The sequence below is a fragment of the Athene noctua genome, chromosome 5 (assembly GCF_965140245.1).
Source record: "Athene noctua chromosome 5, bAthNoc1.hap1.1, whole genome shotgun sequence".
NCBI lineage: Eukaryota > Metazoa > Chordata > Aves > Strigiformes > Strigidae > Athene > Athene noctua.
The window spans coordinates 7990235-8011283 of record NC_134041.1 but is presented as its reverse complement, the minus strand read 5'-3'; the positions used below and the strand labels follow the sequence as shown (position 1 = coordinate 8011283).

Below are 21049 nucleotides of genomic sequence, written 5' to 3'. Positions count from 1 at the left end.
TTCAACAAATATTCAAGCCACATTTAATAACTTTATGAAACTAGTATCAAAGTAAAGAATATATAGTCAAAATACAGAAATAAAGTTGAGTGAGAGAAAACAGCCTGATGAGATCAAACAAAAGTTAAACAGAACAGATTAATATAAACAAGTCAGCTGAAAGGTTGCTTTGCTTTGTGTAGCAGTATTTCAGCAATTTCTTTCCTCAACAGCCAGCTTAGAAGGAAGAGATAATAATAAAAAAAAAAAAAGATATGCATCACTTTAAAATCCTGCTGTATGTGTTACTGTGATTGTTTGTAGAAACAGTATCACCCCAATTTGCAACCCACGTTCATTTCTTACTTAATAAACATAGTGGATTTTTTTTTTGTAAGAAAACAAAAGTTCAGAATGAAGTGTCTGCATTCAGCTTTCCATTACACATACATTTATCGTTCTATTGGCTATGAATTCTTTTATTTGTGAACTGCAAATGATTAGAATTTGCTTACACTTCCAAACCTTTTGTTTGTCATCGATACTTCACTCTAGAAGTGTCTGATGTAGCACTCACTAATTACAGAATTACAAAAGGTAGAATAAGGCTTTCCCCACTCAGAAATTTGCATTTTTGGTAAAGGTAACAATATATCAGCTTCACCAACATCCTAATAATAGGCATACATTTAATTTTATATCACTATCCTTCCAAAGAAAAAAGAAAGACTAAAAGATGTGTGCAATTGGTTTTTGCTTAGTATAAAATTTTCAAATCAGAATTCATTTTGCTATGATAAACACTATGAATTACATATAAACATATGTGGAAAATGATGTGCCAGGCTTTTTTTTTAAAAAAAAAAACCAAACCAAACAAAAGACTTTGATTAGTCAATGACAATTCTATAGTGCTATTGTGCACTATCCTGTAAGCCCAGAGATATAATAAAAAAAAACAAAACCAAAAACCAAAACCACTTAACCAAACCAGTTTTGATGCAGGTTTGGCATCAAGTGTACATTATGGTCTTAGACTCAGTCTACTCATTCTATGGTTGAGAAATTTAAAGTACCAGATTTTTCCACATCAGATAGCTGGTGCATACATTTCAGACAAGAGAACTAGGATTTCTTTAATTTGAGACGGGATCAGTAATCTATTGTTATAATGTCCAAAGTGTGCAATAATAAGGCAGATTTCTTATTATACCACCTCTTAAGATACTTATTGTTTGATGAAACAAACAAGGTGCTTTAAAACAGCAGAGTAACAGGATACAAACAAGTGCCAGAATGAAGGAAAACTGCTGAAATGGGAACTGCCCTTTCTTTCACAATGAGAAATAAAGAACTTTTGTATCTGGTATTTGAAAGGTTTTTAACAGCTGATATTCAATATCAGCTGATTCCTGAAGTGTTGGCAAGATACCAGGTTTCTGGTACTGGCCATTTCTAATGTTATTTAAATATTCACATCATGCAGTAAGCAGTTTCACACACTGCAATGTAATGGAAAATACTTCCTAAACTGAATCAGAACTGAGACCCAAAGCAGAACCAGTAAATAAATATCTCGCATATATGTCAAACTATATTCTTCAAACAAAACCTTACATCTTATCAAAGAAGTCAGAAAGTACTAACAAAAATTATATGCTTTCTACTATAATACTGTTAAATTTCCATGGCTGAGAATGTCCCGTTAATTTTTTCTGCCTTTTTAAATTAGTTGACAAAGTAGAAATTCAAACACAGAAATAAAATGCATATATATGAGAGCACTGGCTCAGCGAGATATCAAATATACAGCATTCTAGTGTCAAAAGTACAGGCAGAAATGTCCAAGATTTCTTGGTGAAAAAGGGGCATTTGAGGAGTAAAAATTCTACTTAACAATCACTCACATTTTAACAGTGCATTAATTATAACAAAAGCTGGATGATAAGTGAGCAACAGAGTCATAATGTTCAGTGTTCATAGCAGAATTTTATCCTCTGCTCATTTAAATGAGGTTGGAAACATATACTCATGTATGTGAAACTAAGTAGCTATGTTTTTTCAATTTTTCAGGATTCTTGCAAGAGGCAAAGTTGTGACATTGAATTGAGTTGGATGATAGTACAAGGTGGCGTTGATGGAAGTCTTCCTTTCGATGCTGTGCCTCTGGCTTGTCAAAGGATGATTAGTCCTACAATCTTGTTTGATCTATTCTTTTGCCTCTAGGAAAAGGGTTTCTTGAGGATACAGTTTTACCTCCAGTAATGATTTATTTGGATCCAGCTGGGTCACCTGTAAAGATAAGAATAAGAAGATATGTGTAAGTAGACTTTTTTTGAATTGTTTAGCTTCGCAGGACAGATTTTCACTGGGGAGATTTTTGAGTCCCTCTGCCAGTGATAATTGAAGTTGTGCGTATGAATTATCAGAATGCAGATTAAGAAATCTATATTGTATTTTGTGTGTTGTTATTATTATTTTGTAATAACAACAAACAGGATAATAATAAACAGAATCCATGACATTAATTCCAAGAAGGTCTGGTTTCCTACCATTAAACCAATGTGTGAATAGATCTGTTATTGTCAAAGTTAAGATTTTTGGAAGGATTACTAGAAAGCATGAATTAAGACAAAAAAAGAAAACTGTAGTCCCAGATAAGTATCCTAAAAGTTCAATCAAACTCATGGCTATGCAAGCAGCATAGCCAATCCAACATGATCTCTCCATTGAAAGGGGCAACTTCTTCTGCCCTTATTTTCCTACTCCCTTTCTTGCTCCAGGCTCCAAGTCACATGGTGAAGCACCAAACTTTCACTCCCTTTGATGCTTATCGGCTACCACAACAAACCCAGGCTGGGAGAAAACCATCTGCTGTTATTTGTTTGGTTATTTTTCTGCCATGCTAGTGAGTTTAACTGGTGAACACACAAGACCAGTGGAAGGTAAGTAGCAAAAGCACTAAGCAGTAAACAGAAGGGAGGAAGCAGAGCCCTCCTCTCTCATTGGGAGCGAGATGCTAAATCAGCTCACCAGCTGGTGAAACTGCATCTCAACCTAACTACTGAAGTGTATACTTGTTATGTACGTGTGTGTATATATATGCATTATTAGTACTATGTGTCATTTATGTAGACACTTACGTGTGTACATTTGTATTAGAGGATTGTTCCCCGAAATCCTGACTCCTCGTTGGATTTGTAAAGGTATTTAGGCAATCAGGTGGGCATACAGGAGAGTTCCAGTGAGAGTTAAATGCCATGCAATTTGGAAAATAACGATACCGGCACTATCTGCATCATTATTGCCAAAATCCTTCAGCATTTGGATCTCGGCACCAAACCCTGCAAGCTGCTCAACATCCCGACTATCCCATTACCAGCTTTCACTTAAGGCACGTAAACAGTTTGCAGTTTATAGTCAGCAAGAAACTTTTGTGGTGAGGATTCTATTTAGAAGCTAGACTGCTGCTTCTAGGATAAATCTCTTCTATGAAAATAAAATTTAACTGTAAATATTACATAATTATTTATGTAGACAAAAGAATGATGACAAGGGTCCTAGTGTCCTTCAGACATTCAGCTTTGCATGCCAACACTGTGACATCCTTCAGAAGACTACTGCAAAGCTTCATATAGAAAGATGAACATTATTTGCTTTAATCTTACTGTTTTCTTAAATATTTAACTTTAATCTTTAATCTTATTTTCCCTAGTACTTCTGTTTTAGTTTATTTTGCTGTGTGAGCACACTAGTTATCAGAAGTTTGCTTGTGAATAATAGATTATTAGTCTTACACTACAGGTATAAATGCAAATGCCTACTGATAAACATTTGTTCCAAAGTTAAACTTTTTAATCTATGATCATATCATGGCAGTGCTTTCTAATATAATTTTTTTTAAATATTGTCAAGTACACCAAATACTATGAATTAATAAGAAATGCTAATGTATTTTTTTCTTAAAAGCATAATTTACTAATGCTGTTACCAATTAACAAAACCAGTATTGCTCTTCTTTCTCTTCCCCCAACTAAATCAGGCAAACCTAAAATGTATTTGTATTTCTATTGTTTTATTGGATAATTACAGAAAATTCATTATTTAAACAAATATTAAAAGCTTATCACTTCCCAGGTCCATTGAAATCCGTATAATTTCACCTCTCTAACTGCAACAGAAGTAAAAAAAAAAATAAATAAAATTAACCCCACCCCACCCCCAACCAAACAGATGCATTAGATTCCCAAAGCAGGAACATGTTTTCTAAAACTTCATGTACTGTGGTAAGCTATTGCTAAATGTCTGAAGAGAAAAATAATTTGTAAAAACCAGACTCAATTTTAGATTCCTATTATCTACAGTCCAATTATGCATTCCTGCACAGATGCTGCTTAAATTATTGAAAGGTTATTATCTTAGAAAGCAAACCTGTTATGTAAAAAACATCCAAAGTAGTGCATTTAAGTTTGTGATTACAGAAGTATGCTAATTAAGTATCTTGTTGCATTTTTTAATGTTTTGGTATTCCGATACAGTCCATTATTGCACACAGGCACAGAACGCGACATAAATAGGGGTCTCTGCAATTCACAGCATATGAGGTATTGTGCACCTGAGAAGCAATTTTCCTTCTTTTCAGATCAAGCCAGTGACTAATTAGACCTCTCTATTTTCAAATCCTGCAACCTTTTTTTTTTTTTTTTTCAAGAAAAGCTAGGAAAGATAGAACAAGTCTCTTCTACTTCTGGAAAAAAAAAAAGGAATCTGAAAAGCAAGCCTAGGCAATGAGCACAATCTTCCAGACTGTAACCATATGGGAACCTATTATTCACTTGAGTGTAATTCAAGATACATATCCTAGTCTAAACTCTAAGGTTTGCAAACTTCAGGTACCTTAAATAATAACAATGCATGATGTCCCTTCCTCAATGTCTGCATACTTAGAGGGTTAGCCAAAAGCATTGTGGAGTACCTGCAGCAAAAGGACTGTGCAGCTTTTCACCATAATTTCAGTGTGATGCTTAATTCACTGAGGGACAGCAGAGTTTGCAAATGTTTACACCATTACCCAATTAACTAACAATATGGCTCCTACATCTGTCAACAAACAAAGCTGTTGTTGCTTTGTTTTAGCTCCTTGGCATTTTCTGTTCATATGGGTCGCCATTGTACTTAATTATCACACCATAACCCTTCTGCAGCTTCTACTTTGTTATTTGTGGTTTGTAAATATGTTGTTTACTATGAATAGAAGCCTTATTAGTGAATACAGCTCCTACCAAAAGAAATGGTTTCTCTTGTAAATATATGAAATATAAGACCTAAGATGCTTTGTAACTTACAGTATTTTAAAACAGAATTAGAAACTAAACAATGATATATAACAGAGATCAAAGAACCCTGGAAAAGCTATACCCCACAAAGGTGCGTCCAATGTAGTGTTCTAATGAATTTTATTCGCTTAGATTTATGTGGATTATTTCATAATGCAAAGTATAAAATACCTTCATATTTACATCTGTGTACCTTGCTTCATTACCATTAGGACAAATTCTGGAGTCCACTTCAGTGCTGACAATCCTTTGCTCTGATGTCATTGCATTGTGCTCTTTTGAGAACAGCCCTGCACATTACCTAAGTTACATTGTTCCAAACCCCTATACCTTCATTATTTAAACGTTTCTTCTATGTTGTTAGCAATTACGCAGGAAATCACTTAATCATGTTTTTATATGCTGAAACTGCTTTGATCCTGTTGAACTCAGTGAAGATTACATAGGTATCCATGTGGTGAAATCAAGACTTTCTGGATTAAGGTTGCAAAATTCACCAAGTTAAGCATTCAGCATTTGTTAAAGGCCTAACTAAATGCTAAAAGCATGGCGTTTCTCTGTATTTTCAAGTCCTGCAATAACTGACTTTGTACCAGTCGTATGCATGTACTCTAACAGAGTCCACTCACACGTCACATGGTGATACCAGCTGATGAGGTGAATGTATTTTTAAAATATGTTTTGTCATTTTGCTAAGGTAAGTACTTTATATTATAATGAAATGTAAATTAAAACCCTTTAAAAAGAGACTCTAAACTGTTCCAAGTTTACATAGTGAGGAGGGTGGCAGAGGAAGGACACAATGTTCAGGTGCTAAGAGACAACTCAAGTGACAGCAAAATTACTAAGACTCAAGCTCACAGAATTCTGTAGAACAACATGCATGTGCATTCAGGGCTGTCCCAGAGCCAAAGCAGATCGTGCCCTGGGAGATTTCATCTTCAGGCAAATGACTTTCTGTGCAACCTTTAACACTTCCCTCTCTTCAGGGAAGACTCTCTAGCAACATGACCAGAGGATGGTAACAGGACCTTATTTCTATTATATCTGTGTTAGACCTTGCCATTGAGCTGCAAAATGTCTCGCTTTCACTGAAGTAGGTTCAAGTTGGTAAAACAATACTTTTCTGCCAATTATGGATACGATTTTACAGGACCTTACGCTTTGGTACACTGGAGAAAAGACTTAATCTGTTAAAGACCTTTGTTATATAGCCACTGTTGGTTTGGTGCACAGGAAATGTATTATTTTAATAGGCATTTGTTTACATGAACTCTGTGGTAATTATTTCAACTAAGCACTAGCTAGTTGGTTTGAAGTACTTCTGTGGCACTTTGAAGTTTGAATGATTTCAGACTGCGCAAAATCAAAAGATAGCAATGTTAACTCTTAGACTTCTCCTGTAAGAATGTAGTAGCTACTTACACTTTATTCTGAAAAAGTTCCTTGCGTTTCTTAATAACCCAATAACAAAAATTTCAATACATTTTTACAGCAACATCTTTTTCCTTCTAGAACAACTTTTGTATTATTTCTGTCTTCACCTTTGCTGACCTGTCTGTTCTGTTACACATTCACATCCTGAACAGCTGTACTTTCACCATTTCAAAGGTGTGGTTCCTTACCCTCCCTAACTCTGCAGGGGAAAGATAAATAAAATTTAAAAAAAAAATGGCTTAATGCCCAGGAAGGTCATTTAAAAATAAAGAATCGAATACACAATTATTATGACACTTACACAAGCAGTAAATATCACACCCTTCACCTTTCTCTACACCCTAGGACAAGGATCTGATTCCTGAGTAGCACAGCCTCTATACCACTTACACACGCATGAATTCATTTAATGAATCTAACGGACAAAGAGTTCTTTTACTCTCTTTCCTAATCCTCCTAAAGTATAAATGCAATAGAAATTACTTAAAGGCACACCTGGTAAAGTACCAGATCTGTTTAAAAAACTATATTTTCAGAATGACACACAAACAAATACAGTGAATCCTTTCTACCTATTGAAATATCTATGGGTTATACAGATAATATGCTCAACTTGAGCAACAAACAAAAGTGGGGTTATTTTATAGAAATATATGCAATTAGATCTGGCTTAGTTGAATAAACTTGGACATAATTTACATCTGAATTGAAGAAAGCCGTCACAAATAAGGAAAAATATGTCATAGTAAAAGACTTCTAGTCTCGTTCTCAGTACAAAGCTTTAATCCAGATGTCACACACTATCTTATTTCTCTGAAGATATTTTCTCAAAACAGTATTTTAGATCAAGCATATTTATTGATAAAACAGAAAATTGTGATATTATAGCCTCTACTTTGAGCATGCTTTCCACTCTTTCTTAGAAAAGCCATACAGCTGAGATACCTGAGATGCTGCCAGACCTTACATAGAGTAAATTTTTGTTGACTTAACATAATTTATATCAGAAGAGAATTTGCTGCATAGATTGCAAAAAGTGAAGATGTATAAACCTGCCTTGCATTACTTGACTTTTCAGACAGTAAATTAAGACAGCAACTGTTCTCTCTTCTTTTTTTAAATGCTAAGCATAATGACAGGACAGTGTAAATAATAAGGATAAGCCCAAATCTAGTGTCACTATATTTGTATATCATTGTATATGGATTATTGGAGTTCAACATTATGAATTCATGATGCTACATGAAAATTTGATTTTTTAATTGGGAAAAATAACACGTTTGTAGAACAAAGCTTGAAAACCCACAAACACTAATCATTCTTGCACCAAAACTAAATACAAGCCCAGATGTTAAGCATGTTGGAAAAAATACCTGATTTTTGCCCATATCCTATGACTTTCTAAGAGTGGGTAGCACAAGAAATATATAACTATAGTTTATCTACCTTCCAATAAAAGACATTAGGAAGCGCTGTGTACAGCAGTAGTTCCACTTGGGTAGCTCTGTGCTTCCTTTTAGCCCAAAATCGTGAATTTAGTTTAGTGATTGGTACTCCCCCAAAACACAGCCAAAATACATCCAGCTACTAACATGACTGAATATCTGTTTTGCATTTATTTCTAAGAAATAATCTCACTGAAAAAAATCACTAGAGAAAGAATGCATCTTCCTCTAGCCTTTCAAACAGGTCATTTTCAATGACAAAATAACAAATACATTTTCTCATTTTGATAGGAGAAGTGAAAACACAAAAGTATTTAATTTAATTATCAGTAACGTGTCGATGTGGTATTGATGGCGTTAAAGTATTACACAAGGTGCCTTATAAATTGAGAGCAAGAAGTCAAAGTTAGTGGCAGTCAGAGGAGTTATCTGCTAGTACTGAACAAGACGATGTTGGTCTCCACAGTGCCAACAACTCCGAGACTGGAGGACTTCAGATTTTGAGGGAAGAGGAAGGTTTTCCATTTTCCTTTCCCTCTTCTTTCTGCTTTGGAATATTTGATCTATTTAGGAATTCTTTGTGTGTTTTCTTGGAAAAGAGAAGCTGACAGAACACTGCAGAACGGGGCTTTTCCCAACAAAGGACTTGCGGGCGGAAGAGCTCCATCACCTGCTCCTTCATACTATTTACTTTCAGTTTTCTTGCTGAGTAGAGAACAGGTTCAAGTACTGTCATTTACACATGAGATCATTTGTATGTTAAGCATCCTTTCTGCTGTGCCAAGGAGCAAAACAGTCTGTTACTTGCAGGCACTGCTGCCAGTGTGCTTATATCAAACTAATTATTCATGTATTTAATTATTTTTAAATGTGCTATAGCTACAGAGAAGATCATGTCCCCAGAAATACTACAGCTTTCACTGTGGATATTGATGAAGAGCTGAAAGGAAGCAGACAGCCACATCTTCTGGAAGTTTGAAAACATATAAATACATTTAGTCCTCTAAATGAACTGCAAGAACTTCGTTTTGCATACATCCCAAAGAGGAACGGATGTGAACACAGTCACTCACATGAGAACGACCCAGGATTGGATTCATGTGCACTTAATTATAACTGCATGGAAAAACAATCCAAAAGGATTTTTATCACAAGTTCAAAGGATTAAGATGTTCAGATACCACAATGATATCTACAGTATAACATTGTGATTGGTAGATAGGTAAAGAGAATAAAAAGCGCGCCTAAGACTGCTTTGGTGATTTAGTCTGATGTATTACTTATGCAATTACCAAAACAGCAGGAGATCATTAAATTTTCTGGTAACCAGACGCAGCATTCCTAGTATCATACTATTACAAAGGCTCTTGATTGGTATTTTATCATTAGATTTTCTTCCTACAAGGGGAAAAAAGCCTACAAAATTGACATTAAGCATGAAATCTGGGGAAAAACTACAAAATATCTTACGCCCAGTTTATGCTGGATAATGCCATATACAACAGCAAAGATCTGCAGCCTAACTAAGGCATCTTCCTGTGAACAATAACGCGTCTCCCCTGAAATACATGTTTGTAAAATGGGGCAGTGCTGAATAAAAGAACACTTTTGGTCTGAGGGATGTGCTTGGGTGGAATATATTAATCACATGGTTGGCATTAGTCATCAGGTTAACTAATGAGGATGACTCAACTGAGAGTTCACATACCGCGCTGAGTGTTCAGTGTTGTGGTGAATGCTTGCTTCCTTTAGTGAGTCTTCAATAAAATAACTCATCTGAAATGCACACCTATTTCCTGAAATTGGTTAAACATTCCCCATATTCAAATGGAGCTGTTGTAAGAGATCAGAAACTATACTGACTTACAGAATGTAATTCTATTTCTTTTCAGTATAAGCTTACATCTACGAGATGAGGAAGACATCCTTTCAGTGACTTGATACATGAAGGGCTTTAATCTTTCTCTTTGGATATCATAGTCACTTATGCAAAGACACCAGATCTGAAAAGACAGATCAAGTCTGTCTTTCTTGGAAGAAACATTAAAATCTAAAGTCAATGAAAAAAATCTTTCTGTAATACAGAATTTTTGACTACCTACAAGGAAAGTATATTTCCATAAAAGTAAACATCGCATTTCAAGAGGCAAAATCCCCTCAGTATTCTCTAAAGTACTACCATTGACTTCAGTAGGGCAAGAATATCACCTGCTCCCCTTGTAGGTGCTGACTGAAAGACTGATACTATTCTTTGTGAGCAACAAACTTGTTAAAAGCAATAAAACCTAGGGGCTGCAAATGCTTCAGCAATCTGCCTGCAATGATACATGGTCCATTCCTCTTGCACTCAAGGTTAATCAGTCCAATCATTCTACTGTTGCAAGTCATCAGGAACAATGATCAGAAATCACGCTTCTCAAAGAACCATGGGAATATGCTAGGCTGGTATGGCCCATTTGCTTAGACAACTTCTCAGTGTCTTAACTAAACTAAACATAACTGCTTTGAATAATTAAAATAACAACATACCCTGAAAAGAGCGGTAAGACAAGGGCAGGTATATTGACTTAAGAATAGTTGTAAATGACAAGAGGAGGGACATCTATCTTTGTAGATGGCTGTGGCCTTGCGTAACTAGATCAGAGCTGATAAACACATGCCACCATCAGATCTGTATTGACCTGAAAAATTTTAAATTATGTGAATTAAAACAGATTAGTACTATTTTATGCAGTAGGAAATATAAACATCAGTAACTGAAATAAGTGGAAAAATGACATGGATTACATGTTAAATTTTCCCTGAACTTACAAAAATATTCTCAAATTTTTTGAACATATCAGAAAACATCTTTATCCTCTTTTGCCATAAGACAGATATTCAAGCTACTTTCCTGATTTATGTGAAGTTACTAAAATTGCTTTTGGGTATAACCACAACACTGGATGAATCCCTTCTCACGGCAACATCTTTCTTTCCTATTTCTATAGAGATGATCGTTAGGGGAAAGAATGTTAAAAGCCAGAGATGGTCCTGGATGTATTACACTTTCATGAGCTACTGAAAGAGTTTAAACACCACCTAATGAGTTTAAAAGTAGGTTATCTGAAGGAAATCGTTTGCACTGGGCGAAGTGCAGAATAATCCTTACAAAGAACGGCTTCTAGAACTGATATACAAAATTGCCAAACTACCTGGCATAGCAATATGGGGATCATGCTCTAACGTTACCTTTCCGAGAACATCAGAGGATAGTTACCTGCCCAGGTGACTATGTGTGCTGAGTGCTGCAGCTAAACTTACTATCCTGTGGTGTTATTTTCACCACCGTGGGCATCAAGGAGGATTACTCCTGCCAGAGCACAGGAATGATGATCTCATTTGAGTTCAGAGGAATATCTTACTCTATGCTCTCACGTAACATTGTCTGGCCCTAAATTTACTGAAATCCTGATCATATCTAATTTCAATTGACATGCAGTTTGAGTTAAATTTATTTTCTGCCCTTTCAAGGGAGACAGATTTTTTGTTTCTGTTTATTTAAACTGCTGTTGAAATTGGTTAATTAAAAGGATTTAAAAAATCTTAATACTCTAAACAGAGCAAACTGGTTCTGAATTATTAAGCAACATTTTAGATGCATTTAAATAACCTTAAGTGACTTAACTGCCACCTGATCCTAAGCTGTGGCTCAGAAAAATAAAATGTGAAATACTGTAGTAGTCTTGGCTTACCAGGGCTTCCAGATACAGTAAATAAAGAGCTTAAGTCTCTAATACCATGTCTGCAAAATGCATACTCTCAAACACATAACTAATGTTCCACCTTAAGGAGAAGCGAGCAGAAGAAATTAGAGGTTGCAATTTTGATTTTTCAGAATAAATTAATAAATTCAGTCTTTCAAAGGAGAAAGCGTGCCGGGACCTTCTTTTCTGAGAGACACCATGAGACATTCACAAACAGCATTCATCCCAATAGGGTGGCTGAAGTCCAGTTTGGGTAAATTTGTTCTGCACATTCCTCCTACGGTTTCAGCTCGACCTGGTACACTTCAGCTTCTTGCCTGAAGTGTGGTGAAATGCCCGCTCCATACAACGTTAAAGAGTTATAGGAAGATTTACAGATTCCCACCACGGATGGAGGTAAGGAACTGATCCTTTGGGAAGTCTCCAGGGTACTGGGAGAAGGTGGATCTTGCAGGTGGCAAATTGAGAGGACTACTGAAATTAGTGTTTGGGAAGGCTTTTAAGAGAAAGTGACTTAGAAGAAATACTGAATGAGAAGGTTGACCAAGCACGCTAATATGCTTAGGGTAAGCTCTTTTTGTTATAGTTAAATGCATTTGGAAGATTAGAGTGATTCTCAAAAAAAGAAAAAAAGGGAACTTTAATTCTAAAATCAGCCCATACATTGAAATAGTGCACACCTTTGCTTCCATAAAGCCTTTGCAAGTGCATTTAAGAATAACGCAAAGAACTTCTAATACAGCCTTTCACTCCAAAAGATGTGCTTGCCAAATGTTTTCAAAGCTAGAGGTACAAGTTACCTGCTGACCCAGGTTCACCCGTGTGATACACGCTTGTCGGTACGGTGTGCAGTGCTGCCTTGGTTAAGGTACGGAGAGAGGAGGTGGTTAATATCTAATTTCAGCGCTGGTAGAAAGAACAACGCAGTCAGTGACAAAGACCCAATAACAAGTCACTGCATGTGCTTAACTGATTTGGAATGTCACTGCTGCTTTAAAATCTACAAGTAGTGCCTGGAAAAGGTTAATCTGTGTATTTACTCATGTGTAGAAGTTTGTATTTACAGTAGGGTTATGATACCAACTTTAAGTTAGCTAAGGATATCTGTGTAAGCAGCTGGAACATAGAACTAAGAACTAATGAATTTTTATTTACCAAAGAAGTAAAAATAGTTCAACAACACTGTATCAGGATACCAGGACTGTTAGCTTTGAAAAACTGGTAAAATGCTCTAACAAGTTTACCCCAAGACAATGTTGATTTGGTTGAAGATAACCCCCTTGTTCTGATAAAATAGAAACACTTTTGGGGGTGTGTATGTTATCGTAATACAGATTAGGATAGAATTAAAAATACTAACTTAAGACAACATGTTTTCATCTTATTGCAGCAAAGACTTCAGCAAAGTAATTCTGATACTTTCAAACAGATTTTTTTAAAAAATGTTACGTATAGTTTAAATACAAACAGACATTTAAAATGCTACTGTTTTCTGGAGCACAAGCATCCGAAGTGCTCTGTTCTTGTTGCCCAGATCTCAATGTATGTTTGTGATACATATCACATAGCAGGAGGGTCTTGAGAACTTACAGTGTATTTTTAAATGACTATATACCATGAAGCCTAAGGCAACAAATACATACTTTTACTGTACTTCCGCAGCATTCATCAATGATGACTTCTTTTATTTTTTTAATCTGTCTATAGAGTTGCACACTACCAACTTCCTGAACCCAGGAAACATGGCAGATGTCATTTATAGTTCTCAGTGGTTAGCAAACCCCTGGGGATTACATTTTGTCTGTTGTAGCTCTGATGGTCACAATGGCAACCGAATTCATACATGGCCACTGAATCAGCTGGCATGAATCATTTATGTGACTCCTCATATATGACATTGTTAGGTTAGAATCAGAAAAAAGATGAGAGGGTCTTCGCTTCCCACGTGACAGACCAACGGCTCTGTATTCTACCAGCAAATTCTTCTTTCCTGGTCTCAGTGTTTTCTCCTGGACAGTTTCACAAATGCCCTGAAAATACCAGCCTGTTCTAATCTAGTGGTCTTTTTTCTTTTCTACTCCTTTTAAAATTTGTTCTTATGTGATTCATCTGATCATTTTTTGAGTTTGTTACAGAGGACTAGAATTGATAATGATGTGATTATGTACAGAAACAGCCAGTCTAAAGTGCAAAACAAATGTCAAAAACTTAAGAGTAATATACTTGTAGGTTTTTTTATATACTAAGACATAAATATGTTGCATGTTTAGACTGTGACAGATTGGTTTTCTTCTGTCACATAAACTGAACAATCAGTAATTCTGGAAACATAAGTGACTCTTCTAGTCTTTGGTTCCATTGGAAATGGTATTACATGCTTAAGGAGTAAAGTTAATTAGTGATTAATGAGATTCCTTAAATGCTGCTTTTCAGTCTGACTGATTAGGATTCTCAATATAAGACAAGATGAAAGAAAAGCTGTAAGCACTACAATCCTGTTCAGAGAGTTATGCCAAAAAGTGGTCAGAAATCACATCCGCTCTCAAGATTGTAGTCTTGCTAAGGACGTTATTTTCTTCCCCTTCAGAGTACTTGTGCCACTTTAAATAACTTACAAATAAGATGATAAAGCAAGAGGTATCTGTTACAACACAGTACTGCAAATGTACAAAACAGAGCCTTACTCCTAGTGAACTTCCTCCAGGGGCAGTGACGGGAAACAAAATGGAAAAGCAACCCAAGTTACTGAGCTCCTTTGATGAAAAATGGCTTAACCAGTCACCCGGAGACACCCCCAGCAAACAAAAACCCAGCTGATCCAGAGCTGCCCCCACTCATTTGCAGTACTGAGGCAGTATGGCCAAAAAGCTGCTGAACTTCACCCATTGCTGCTTAGCTCTGTTCTGTCGTCTCTGAGGTACCTGTTACCTTCACCATTTAGGCAAGGCCCCAGGTAGCTGCAGCACAATTGGACCCACTGACTTTTACCTTTGCTGTAACAATGGCTAATTAAGAAATGAAATTTAACTTGTAATACAGCAGAAAACATATAGGTATGTATTCAAAGAAACTTAGTAACCAGTATATAAATACTTGATAAATCAACAGAATTTAGATGGCTTTTGTAAGCAGTCTGGATTTTGAAAATCAGTCAGAGCAGGTACATCATTAGAATTTCAGGGGAGGAGATACAAATGATTATTTACCGGTATCATGTAACAGGTGTATGAATAATTTATTAGATTGTACTGATTAGCTCATAACTATACTATCTTGACACTGAGCCTTCCTTGTTCATAATATAAAATTGCATCAAAATGGCAACACCAGAAAGATCAGAAGTACCCGCCCACAACAGACTGACACAGAGTACTAATATCACCGTGGCTTCCTTGAAAACAGGGTGTGAGCGATGGTGGCTCAGCATATTCAGGCAGTTTTCACCGACTATACTCCACAACTTGGTTGTTGCAGAAATGGAGGATTTTTACAGCGTCACTAGAAACAGATTTTGCAATGCAATTTTGTCCGTAACATGATAGCATTGGTAGGTCAGCACCCGGCTTGCTTACAGCCACAGAGCTTGGCAGCACTCTTAACACATTCAGGCGTATCCTTTACCTTTCTATGCTATAACATACTGGTCATCTAACACAGAGCAGTCATGATACTTATTCCCAAAAGGTGCATTTACTCACATCTCTCCTCGGAAAGGTGCCCAGCAGCTTGTACTCCTCCCAAGGATATCCCTTGGAAGCTACAAAATCAAAGACAACCTGCAGCTTGCTGCTGGCCAGGAAACGCCGCTCAAAGAATTCTCCGCTGGGCGTCCGAATGCGCAGCTTACTGACGGACTCGGTGCTCTCCTCTTTCGGTTCGGGAGGCAAAGATTGCTCAAGAGAGAGCCTGATAGCCTGAGGAAGGAAAAATAACCATTTAGGATGCAATGCCAGTAACAGAATAAAAGCACAGAAAGCTTTTCTTTTTATTTCTTCTAGAACTTCAAGATGTGCCACAGTGCTCCAGAGCCATAGATGTGCTTTACATCTCAATGACAAAATAATTTTTATTCATTTCTTAATAATAGCCCACCAGACAATTAATTAAAATAAATCCTTCTTTATAACACATATTATTAGGTCTACAGTTAATGCATGATGGGGATAAGTAATTTAATCATTTGGCAGAAAGCCTTGGAAAAAATTGAATGAGAGAATAATTGTCAAGTGGCCAATCGCTTCCTTCAAGGGGTATAAATTAAAAGGCAGTAAAAGTATTTATTTAAAAGCACTTATCAAATTGCCTTTCTCTTGCACAGAGTAACTGACCATTTGCAGCAAAGGCAAGACCCTTAGTGGCAGTTCAGAGTAAAAAGAAATACACGCAGGAGATTTACTATAAACAAACTAAAACACTGTTAAAAGACATAATTAAAAACATCATGAAGGTACATTAGATACATAGAGTACATATAAAAGTAGGAATGGTCAGAGAAGAAAACCAGGAGAACAGAAATGGGAGCTTTAAGATTTAAAGCAAGCAATTATTATTATGTGCAGAAAGATAGTTCCAAGCACAGGTGTGCACATTTTCTGCAACAACTTGCATGAAATCAGCCCCCAGACTGCAATGACATTACATGATTGTCTGCCTTCTAACATTGTGTATATCGCTGACGTCAAGATTTTAAGGGCAGGAGCCAAGTCTGTGTTCCCTGTCCTCTGCCTCTGGGAGCTACTACACCACCAATACTTTGATCAGAAGTTCTTTTTAAAAAATTGACGCCTAATATTAGACTGCTGAACAAGGTGAGCTTGACTTTCAAGGGTACTGAGGCACTCTTGGGCAAGCACTGGCATCTGTTAAAAATGAGATCATGCTTAGAAATCAGCCTTGTTACAGTACCACCTCACTTCAGGCAGTTAATGGGAATGCCAGTGGATGGAAGAAGCAGCACGATCACACTGCCTCCCCCAAAATACCCCTAATTTCCAATTTTCCAAACTGAAGAGGCACTCAGGCACGGATTTACCCAGATTTTTAAGGAACTTTCAAGATACACAGTTGCTACTTGTGCCTTTGAAAACCTCCCCAAGGTCATTTAGTAACAAAAACTGATGGAGAACGATTACATTAAGGAGAAAGGACTGGGCAGAAGCAAGATTAAAAGGCTTTTAAATAGTGTACTTCTTACACACGAACCTCTGAGCAAATTATATCTCAGTATAAATATTTATACATAGAACTTGAGTTCATTTTTGCTCATCTACTATGAGATTATATTTTAAATAGATTCTATTTTAATTTTCTCTCTCTCCATTCTCAACCACCTGCTTACTATCTTTCTGTTTTGACATTTCCCCACACAGTATAACAACAGATGCTACATTATTTACTGAACCCAATCAATTATATTATAGAAAAATAAACAACAGTAGCTCATTAGAGCTCTTTTCTTTGTGCAAAGAGTGCGTTGCTCCCCAAAGCAACTAGTCTCCAAGGCTTCAACATAAAATGGCAATTTACAATGGATATTCTGTACCAGCAAACCAAGTCAGAAAACAGCGATGTGAAGGATCACATTAAAAACCCACAGACCTGAACAAGCAATTTCAGTCTGTTGATAAAAAGATGTTCAGTGTGTGAATTAGCTCAACAGTCAGATTTTAAATATATGAACTGAACGGAAAGCCACTTCTGTAAGTAAACACTGTTGCAGAACAATTCAGTATAAGTAATCTGTATACTTGAAAATGGGGAGTGTTAGTAAACATTATTGTTAAAATCCCTTTTGTTCTACTAAGCAAACATCCTATTATTTTCATTACTGTACTCTACATTAAAACAGGGAAGCTCAGGTATACTCTGATAACATGGACCAGTCTTGCAGCCTTTGCATAAGAAAATGATTTCCAAAAGGCCAAGCTATCAGAAAAGGTCCAGGAGTAGATATAATAAAGCAGAATTAATTATTGTTTCTATGCATGCAAAATTACTTAAAAAACCCCCCCACGATACTTCTTGCATCTGAGTGTGAACTGATTGCTCAACAGTCTGTTACTGCTGCAGTACTGATTTAGGTTTGATTGCTATTAACCTCACAGAATTGTCATCTTAAAATTATTCTTGACACAATTCTCACAGTCCCATTTTATGCATTGCTCCTTCACTTGTGTTTTAGCTTCCATTCTTGGCTTATGTTAACAACAGAAGATAAATAAGTCATCAGATACTGTAGGATAAAAAAAAGAAGTGGACTGCATCTTTCCCAAACCACTGAATACTACTGCTTGGGCTGAATTTAGTATTTACAACTCAGTTCTGTTTAAAAGATTCTTGTATGCTTAAAGGGTTAAGGCTTTTTAATGCAATTATCTTGGTCAAAAAATATATGCAAGTGCACTGCTCATATGGTTTGTTTATTGAGTTTATCTCAGGGGATAATAAATGTGTTCATAGCCAACTTTCTTGCAGTTGTATAATGCAAAATATAATATAATACATCAGCAAAGTACACAAGACTGAAATGTCAAGTATACATTTAAGTCATGTGTAGCAGGGAATAAGCAAAGCTGTGATTTATCAGGATTCCATGAGTTCCAAGGACCTTAACTAAGTGGAGAGTATAATTCCCAATTTCAAATCTCTATTTCAAATCTCTATAAACCATGACAGTCAAAGCAAAGAAGTTCTATTAAAAGAAGTCCACCAAAAATACTGAAACACTGATATTTTATATAAACAAATACATATCTTTAACATTTATATTTTATTTACATTTGATGTAGTATTGGAAACATACTCAGGAAATATATATTCAGTAGGGATGCTGATATAGCTTTGTATTCATTAGTAACTTCGTCACAGAATCTTACATGCCTACAAGTCAAAGGACAACCCCCAGTCAATCGTGATTTCAGTCAAGACATTTATATGTGAATATAACTTCTATTTTGAAAATTTTATACAAGGGGTTCAAAATCCTTTTCAAGTATCAACTGTGTTTCACAGAAGTTCTGTAAGGACTTATATTCCAAGAGCTTCACAGAATGAATGGAAATATTTTAATGACTAGTCTATTTTACCTGTCCTTTGAAATGTGGTGAGACTTCAGGGGAAGAAACATGGCTATATCCCTTTTTATCACATTTTGTATTTGCCAGGAGGCGATAAAGGGGAAGGCACTAATATAAGTAAATTTGTGTATATGATGCCTTATGTAAATACCTACACAGACACACAGCTAGGAAAGGAGCTAGCCTAGATCCTGAAAGAGGCTTCAGGAGCCATCTCTGATAGGCACTGGGACCCTGAGAATCTACAAAATTAAGAAAATTTACAAAATAACAGAGTCTGAGGTACTCTTCACAGCACATGGCTTCTAATTTCTTATATAGGCCTAAAGATGTAAAGTGTTTGTTTAAACACAATTTTCATTCTAAGGAAGATTCTGTCGAAGACTAGAAATTTAAAAATGTACCATAAATCAAATTTTCTAGGTTTTTGATTTTTTTTTCCTTAACATTCTTTTAAAATTTGTTTTATCTTCCAAATTAAATATGGCAACTTGTTTGGTCAGGTCAGAACTGAAGCTAGGCTTCGTGCTATCTACTGGAAGAAATGAAAGGGCTCCATGGTATTCTACTTTTGAAAGGAGTGCCTGCAGAAACAAGGTTAGAGATTCCCAAAGATTCCACCGTTTATGGAGCTCATTTCATGGATCTCCTGTTAGCAGCTCTATCTAATATCTGGCTGTAAATTCAGACCCAGATGATGTAATTGTGACCCAGATAGTAGAACAAAAAAAGCTGTTAAACAGTGGATGAAAACCATTTAGCTGCACTATGTTTTTTATATATATGGTGAGAAATAACTTTTTTTTTTTTAAGTTTGAGTTCACATAAAAAGTATACTTTGAATTAAAGTTGCAATGTGTGTTGAACATAAGTTGCAGCATCCATAAGCTTCAGGAATTCAAAAAGTTGTCAGAAAAGGTAAAACATCCCACCTCACGCTCTTCCTCCTGTTCTTTCCGAATTTGTTCCAAGCGAAACTGCTCTGCCATTTCTCTCTCTTGCGCTTCCCTCTAGTAAACACAAACAACAATCACACATATATCACCTCACTTTCCACAGCTGTGTTTAATGACGTGTATTAGCTATATAAAAGCAAAGAAACTTGTCGCCTTTTCAGTAGACATTAATATAAGGAATAGGATATTTATTAAGTGATCTTTTCCTATCTTTCCTTTCCTAACTTCTATTATTAAATGGGGCCAGGACTGCTTTAGCAAAAAGACGTATCCGAGTCTTAGTGCCATCTTATAACCTGAGGGCAATAATGGCTCTATGGCAACCATCTCGGCTTAAGAGTAGAACTGACAGCGGGCAGTCCTCTGCACCAGAGAGATTTCAGCAACTGTGGAGAAATCCCTGTCCTGACATTCATGTGATTGCTTCACCCCGCACGCACCTTCGCTCTGTCAGCCTCCAGTGATATGCGGTATGCTTCATCCTGCTCTCTTTTCACATTTTCTCTGGCTTCACGTTCATCCTAAAGAAAAAAAAAACAAAACAGGAAAATGAAACAAAAGATATCAGCAAACAGTGGACCAATACAATGTGTATCTTTATGTTCATCAGCACTCTTTAATCCCAGTGACTTCAAAATATTTGGAGAAACGAGTTCAGAAATGCCTCAAGGGCGACCTTGGCTCTAAAAATGACAACTTACCTAAAGCCACGTTTCAATTGCCGTGTAATGGATTGGCGTGTCCAAGCCCTGGCCCGAGGGCTGGATCTGGCACCAAGGCTCTTGCCCCACCATTCTCTGTCAGGGTGGTGGCTGGTGCAGCCCCCTGGAATGGTGCAGCCTCCTCCTGTGCCCGCTGTGTGGGGAGGGGGTCTCTGGAGGGGTATGTGTGGGCTGGTGCTGGGGAGGATTTCAATCCTGCAGCTAACAATTTGGATGGTCTTGAAATAGGGGAGGACAGACCTGGATTTTAATTTGCTCTCTGCTCTGACAGCAGGTAACGGCTTGTCCTGCAAGAGAAGGCCTGCTCCCAGGTCCTTCCCTGGTAAAACTGCCCTCGGCACAATCCATCCAG

The 21049-nt window shown here is 36.6% G+C and overlaps 1 protein-coding gene across 1 annotated transcript in view; it reads right to left on the bottom strand.

Annotated features, from left to right (window-relative positions):
• Positions 1–21049, bottom strand: part of FAF1 (Fas associated factor 1) — a 170695-nt gene continuing 149646 nt past the window's right edge. Inside the window, exons 16-19 of the mRNA XM_074906243.1 lie at positions 20416–20496; positions 19952–20029; positions 15642–15857; positions 1–2271 (exon numbers count right to left, since the gene is read on the bottom strand). Of these exons, the coding sequence (XP_074762344.1) occupies positions 2188–2271; positions 15642–15857; positions 19952–20029; positions 20416–20496 (459 nt within the window). The 3' untranslated portion in view covers positions 1–2187. The remainder of the gene's footprint in view (positions 2272–15641; positions 15858–19951; positions 20030–20415; positions 20497–21049) is intronic.